This window comes from Penaeus chinensis, chromosome 37 (genome assembly GCF_019202785.1).
Source record: "Penaeus chinensis breed Huanghai No. 1 chromosome 37, ASM1920278v2, whole genome shotgun sequence".
Classification (NCBI taxonomy): domain Eukaryota; kingdom Metazoa; phylum Arthropoda; class Malacostraca; order Decapoda; family Penaeidae; genus Penaeus; species Penaeus chinensis.
Window position 1 is genome coordinate 12,266,730 of NC_061855.1, and position 6,533 is coordinate 12,273,262.

General features: G+C 43.3%; 1 protein-coding gene across 1 annotated transcript in view; it reads right to left on the reverse strand.

Annotated features, from left to right (window-relative positions):
- LOC125045303 (glycine-rich cell wall structural protein 1.8-like) overlaps positions 1-1,510 on the reverse strand; it is a 48,647-nt gene extending 47,137 nt beyond the window's left edge. Inside the window, exon 1 of the mRNA XM_047642508.1 lies at positions 1,003-1,510. Coding sequence (XP_047498464.1) covers positions 1,003-1,036 — 34 coding nt within the window. The 5' untranslated portion in view covers positions 1,037-1,510. The remainder of the gene's footprint in view (positions 1-1,002) is intronic.
- Positions 1,511-6,533: the final 5,023 nt, after the last annotated feature.

A 6,533-nucleotide genomic window follows, 5' to 3' on the forward strand; every position in this document is an offset into this window, starting at 1 on the left:
ACACACACACACACACACACACACATATATATATATATATATATATATATATATATGTGTGTATGTGTGTGTGTGTGCGCGCACATACATATATACATGTATATGAATGTATATATATATATATATATATGTACACACACACACACACATATATATATAAATACATATATACAGATACATACACACATACGTGCATACATACATGCATACACACACACATACATATACTGAGTATTTATGTATATATACACATTTATATCTACATTAGTATACATACATACATATACATATACATTTACATGCATACAAATATATATTTATATTTATATATATGTATATATATGTATATATATAAACACACACACATAAGTATACATACATATATCCATCTATCTACAAACACACACACACGCACGTATGTATATATATATACACACACACACACACACACACACACACACATATATATAAATAAAACCACTATACATATACACACATATATGTATGTGTATATATATAATGTGTGTATGTGTCTGCGCGCGCGTGTGTATGCATATATATGTATATATCTTTACTTATTTACTTTATATACACATGTATACACACAAACACACATATATATACATATATATAAATATAGATGTATGGATATACATATATATAAATACATATATATACACACATGTATATATACAATACATATATATGTATATATACCTATATAACTATGAACACACACACACACACACACACACACACACACACACACACACACACACACACACACACATGCGCGCGCATCCACACACCAATGCGGTTTACAGTTATAGAAGTTTTAATAATTGCTGTGTAATAAGCATTTTCGGTTGTTTACATAACTTTAAGGGGTGCGTGACTGATATGCATTCCTGTTGTCACGCCGTAGCAATCGTTAAGTATAAGCAGTTCTGGGTTCCAGCAACATAACAAGCCAACGACTTGTAAGAACTGAACGAGACTTACACACAGTCGCGATTGCATCGTCACTCGTACACATGGTGGCTGTTCCAGAGCGGGAGTAGATGTAGACCTTTTATAAATATCTATAATAAAACTAAGAGCTCTGTCGAAGTGCAAACGTTTGAAGTCTTGGATACAAGAGGCATGTCACTTGTTTTATCAATTCTCTTGAAATCGAGGTTCTTTTATTTCTCACTTTAATTCCTCTGGTAGGTATGTCACTTACAGATGAGACGCCAATTGTTTTCACTGACATGGAAGTATATGACAAGTCATCTAACTTTTAGGAACAAACGAACACAGACAAATGACCCGTAAAATATTTTAGTTTATCTATTTAAGTTATTTGCAACTTACGCTGCCCTCTATTGCATTGTTCACAATGACACTTTGCCACTTGGGTCTATTTAGATTTTACTTCATGTTAACAGTCGTGATAATGTGGAATTACTCGAAATCCATGAATAAACGTGTCAACCTTATGTGTCGCAAGTGCAAGAGCGCGCCCAGCGTCAGGTCAAGGCAGCACTGGCGGTAGAGTTTCTGCTCCGGTATCTCGTGGCCGCCGCGATCCTATCGATTCCCTGGCGCCGTGTTCCGTCGGCTGCGTCGCAATTTATTTAGATGCATTTCTTCTTTTTCAGTCACGGGCCTGCAGGATTTAGTTTACTTTCAAGTGATGGAGATAAGCACATCATAACAAAACAAAATGAGTGGCTTTTCTCTCTACGATAAAATTCTTTATACAACGATATTGAGGTCAGTGGCACAGATAAAGAATGAGACAAAGTACGTACTACTGCGCACGGTATCTAACAACACACCAGGCATGACATTACAACTCTCTCGCCCACGCCAACTCCTCGTTAATTCATGACTAGAACGATAATATCTTTCCAAAAATTCCAAGGACAATCTAGTTTATTTTTACGTTATTTTTCTGTGACTTGTTCTATTGTTTCACTGTCTATTCTATAAACAAATAATTACGAACAAAGTTAAGAATAAAGGATTAAACTACTAGATGTTATCGTAACAAATGCATGTTCTAAAAGACATTCTGTAAGATCGAGTTCTCTCAATCTTGGTGTCACATTTTATCGTCCAAGATTAAAGTTACATTTCGGGAGAGAACATAGAATACATTTCGATAAATTTCACTAATTATTGCACATAACAGTTAAAGGATAAAAGTTTACAGAATAAGTTTTCATAACCTAATATTGTGGTAACAAATAATAAAGTTCGTCAGGAAAGAACAAACCCCTACCGCCGATTCTTACAATAACAATAACAACGATCGATGAAAGTGACTTATTATGTCCCACACAGCAGCGAACTTTCTCTTGTGAAACGCCTCAGTACTACTTCCGCCAGTGATCACCAGGAACTTCATCGCGATCTCGTCAAGGAAACCCATCACTCCATGAGAACCAGAGTGCGCCCCGCTAAAGTAAATTTCGCCATTCTCCCAGGCATGTACACGGCGCCTTTTATCGGCAATTAATCAGGAGCCCCAGATTCCAGCCTTGGAAGGACACTCCTCTCTTCTCTCCCTGCGGTGAATCAGCCTTACTAGGCTGATTCAGAGCAATGAGAGGATCGTACCGGAAAAGGCGTTCGACGGGGCGCAGCGGGTGGAGCTAAGCCAAACAATGCGAAGCGAGCTATCATAACCTCTTGGTTGCGGGTTTTTTGCCGGGTCGGTTTAAAGAGATGTACTGGGCCTGCACCCCCCCCCCCCCCGGCAAATTCGGCCTCGGCTCTTTCGCGTTACCCTGGCGCTTCCGTGTCCACCCTTCGTTGCTGCCGCGATGCTATTTGCTTGTATTTAGCTTCGTGCCCTGTAGCCTATTCTCTCCTTTACTATTTTTTCGGCATTAGGATAACTCTCTGCGCACCTTCTTGTGAACTGGACCCCATCTCCGGGCGCTTGCAGAGAATTGCTATTCTATTTGCTGGGGACTAGTATGGCAGACCATCTGATGACAGCCACTCTATTTTTTTTCGCATAGGAATGAATAGGCAGGTAGGAGCCCCTCCCTTTCTCAGGCCCTCAGCCTGGTTCTGTCTAAATAGCTGCTGCTAGACAGAACACCGCATTCCCGTCCCGTCATTGGAACCGCCTCGAAAGTTAGCTTCTCTCCCTCACCGTGGTGAATCAGCTTTTGGGTGACTGTTTCTGAGGGATGAAGAAACTTCCTTGAACAGGTGCAGGACTGCTATTCCCTCACTGAGGTAAACAGGCTTTGGGTGGCTGTTTCAGAGGGAAGAGGGATTCACTTTGAAAAGGTACAGGTCCTCTCCTCCCTCACTGAGATGAAACAACCTTTGGGTGGTTGTTTCAGAGGGAAGAAAGGAACCGCCTGGTAAAAGTGCAAGAGCGCCCTTCCCTCATTGAGGTGAAACAGCATTTAGGTGGCTGTTTCAGAGGGAAGAGGGATTCACTTTGAAAAGGTACATGTCCTCTCCTTCCTCACAGAGGTGAAACACCCTTTGTGTGGTTGTTTCAGAGGGATGAAAGGAACCTCCTGAAAAAGTGCAAGAGCTCCTTCCCTCACTGAGGTGAAGCAACCTTTGGGTGGCTGCTTCACAGGGATGAGCAAAAGGGTTCCAAACAATGATGTCTTGTAGGTGGAAGGGCATCCCCTCTGGTCTCTCCCCAGGGGTTTACACCTACCCACGCATTTGCCGTGTGTGGCAGCCTTGTGCGCTGTGGGGACAAGAGTCCTGGAGGTTGAGCAATACCATAAGTGAGTACGCCCTGCGGCAGCATGCCTCTTTGGTCCTCTATTTCAGCAAGACAGGCGGCCTGATCCTGGCCCGGTCAGGCCAATTAGCTGGTTTCCCTTGGGAGGCTAGGGTCAAGCAGTCATGCTGCCATTGGCACTCACAATGGTCCGTGAGCGCCGGTACAATGGCTATTGGCTGCGTATATCCTCTCGTCACCCCTGTAGCTGTTAGACACTGACTCTAACATTCAGCTTCCCCTTGTTGGACTGGGTGGGGGAGTGAGAGGATGAAGCCCTGTCCCCCACGAGCAAACCCCAAAGCCGAAAGGGCGGGCCGAAACTTCCGAGGCCGGAGACAGAATCTGAGGGAGAGTCTGGACCACTAAGCATTTCCCCCCCCTTTAAAGTTCCAGCTATACCTGAAGGCTTCGACAATGCCTATCAATTGTCGATGACATTGGAGATGCAAAGGAAAATCTGGTTGTCGATCCGGGTTGCCAGAGATCAAGCTACCCTGAATTTCCTCCAGGAAACGAAGGAGCTGAAAGATGGGAGAAAAGTGAGCCTCTCTCCACTGAATCCTGAGGATAAGAGAGTCAAGATGGTGCTACTTGGCTTCTCAGTCTCATATGATGAGGAGCTGATCACTTCACACCCACAGGTCGTGGAGGCTTCCCGAATGTCGAAGGGGAAGACACCAACCAGGCAAGTCCTGGTGACCATGAAAGGTGCCCCAACCATCACCCTTGATCTGGGTAACTGGGGCACCTACAACCTTCGAACGTATGTGCCTTCGGTGCCTTTGCAAGGCCAGCAAAGAAAAACACACAGAAAAAGCCTGAACAGAGAAAAGCCAAACTAACTAAAGTCAGAGCTACCAAAGGCTCTCCACCCTCCAGTGGACCCAGGGATAGCCTGACAACAGACGAAGATCCCTCAACCAGCGAGGACTTTGCAATGGAGTTGTCAGACTCCGCCTTTCAATCCGAATATGACGATGTCTCTGATGTGATTGATTGATTGATTATTTAAAATTATCTGCCGCGTCAAGAGCTAAGGTCATTGCCGGCGAACATCTTGTTAGACTGAAAAATATTAAGATATTTAAAACGATAAAACTCTCTCAATAAATGTCATAAATAACAATAAATATGATATTAAAATCGAAGCATAAATATTATGCTCTAAATGTCTAAAAAAACTATTGCATAAACATTATGCATAATTAAATTTTATTGAAAATATTAGTTTCCCTAGGGAAACTAATAAGACCTTCTATGTCACAGTCCTCCCCCAATACATTTTTTAGTGTATATGGGGGAGACAAGTACCTTCCTCTTTGGTCTGAGAATGTTGCACATCTTTCCATTACATGTGCGACCGTTAATGGCTCTTGGCATTCCTGACAGCGTGCTTCACTTTTAGCCATCATCGGCCCATGAGTCAGTCTTGTGTGCCCGATTCTCAGCCTTGTTATTACAACTTCTACTTGTCGGTTAGGGTGGATGCTGGTCACCCAACTGCCAAGGTCATCTCTAATCTCTCGCAGTTTATTTCTAGAGGTATGCCTCCATTTATCACGAAGACAACTCCTGATGCTGGGTTTCAAGTCAGTGTGTGGGAGAGGAAAACGAGTATCACAGGGCTGAGTTGCAGCTGCCTTGGCCATCTGATCAGCTTGTTCATTCCCACTGATACCAACATGTGCTGGCACCCAACACAGAGTTATCTTTTTACATGCTGACATCAGTGCAAGCCAACCTTGAACCTCCCTCACCACTGGATGTGACGAGTTTAAGTTCTTGATTGCTTGCAGGGCACTACGAGAGTCACAATATATTACAACGGAATGGTTTGTAAGATCTCTAGTCATCTTGACTGCTGCAAGGATGGCATGTAACTCTGCAGAGAAAATCGAGGCTGATCGAGAAAGACTGCCAGATGCAGTTTTCCTTCTGCTCACTGCTGCAAAGCCCACACCATTTTCAGATTTCGAACCATCTGTATATATTGCATATGATCCTTGGTACTTAGAAGTGTGTTGAAGAAATATCTCTCTGACTTCTGCTTCGGATCTCTCCCCTTTCCCGATTCCGACCAAATCGAGCTCGACTTGATTAGTCCAAGGGGGGACCTGGGAAGTTCCAACAGCCAGAACCTTTGTGAGATTTAAATTAAGATTTTCCACCAGATTCCTCATTCTCCTACCATAGGATCAGCTATCCTCAAGGGTGTTGAAAACCAATCTGGATGTCGGAGATCCCGGAATCCTTTGTAGTCTCGTGTAGTAAATCAGGTTCATGTAGTCCCTGTGTAATGAAAGAGGTGGTTCTCCACTCTCAGCATACAGGGACTCCACAGGTGAAGACCTGAAAGCCCCTATACAGATTCTCAGAGCTTCATTATGAACCGAGTCCAACATCCGGAGAACAGTGGGAGTTGCAGATGAATAAGCCTCACATCCATAGTCAAGTTTACTACGAATAAGCGCTCGGTAAAGCCGCAGAAGCGTTGTGCGGTCTGCACCCCAAGATAGGTGTGAAAGAACCCGCAAAATACTAAGCGCTTTTGTAGCTTTCACCTTTAACTGTTTAATGTGAGGCACCCTTGTAAGCCTTGAGTCAAAAATTAGACCCAAGTACTTTACCTCTTGGACAAAATCCAGTGGGTTTGCTCCTAAATAGAGGGAAGGATGGAACTTTTCCCGTTTGTGGAAATGCATAGCCATGGTCTTGCCTGGAGAAAATTTGAACCCATGGTATGTTGCCCATTGCACAACCTGATTTATTGCAGTCTGCATGT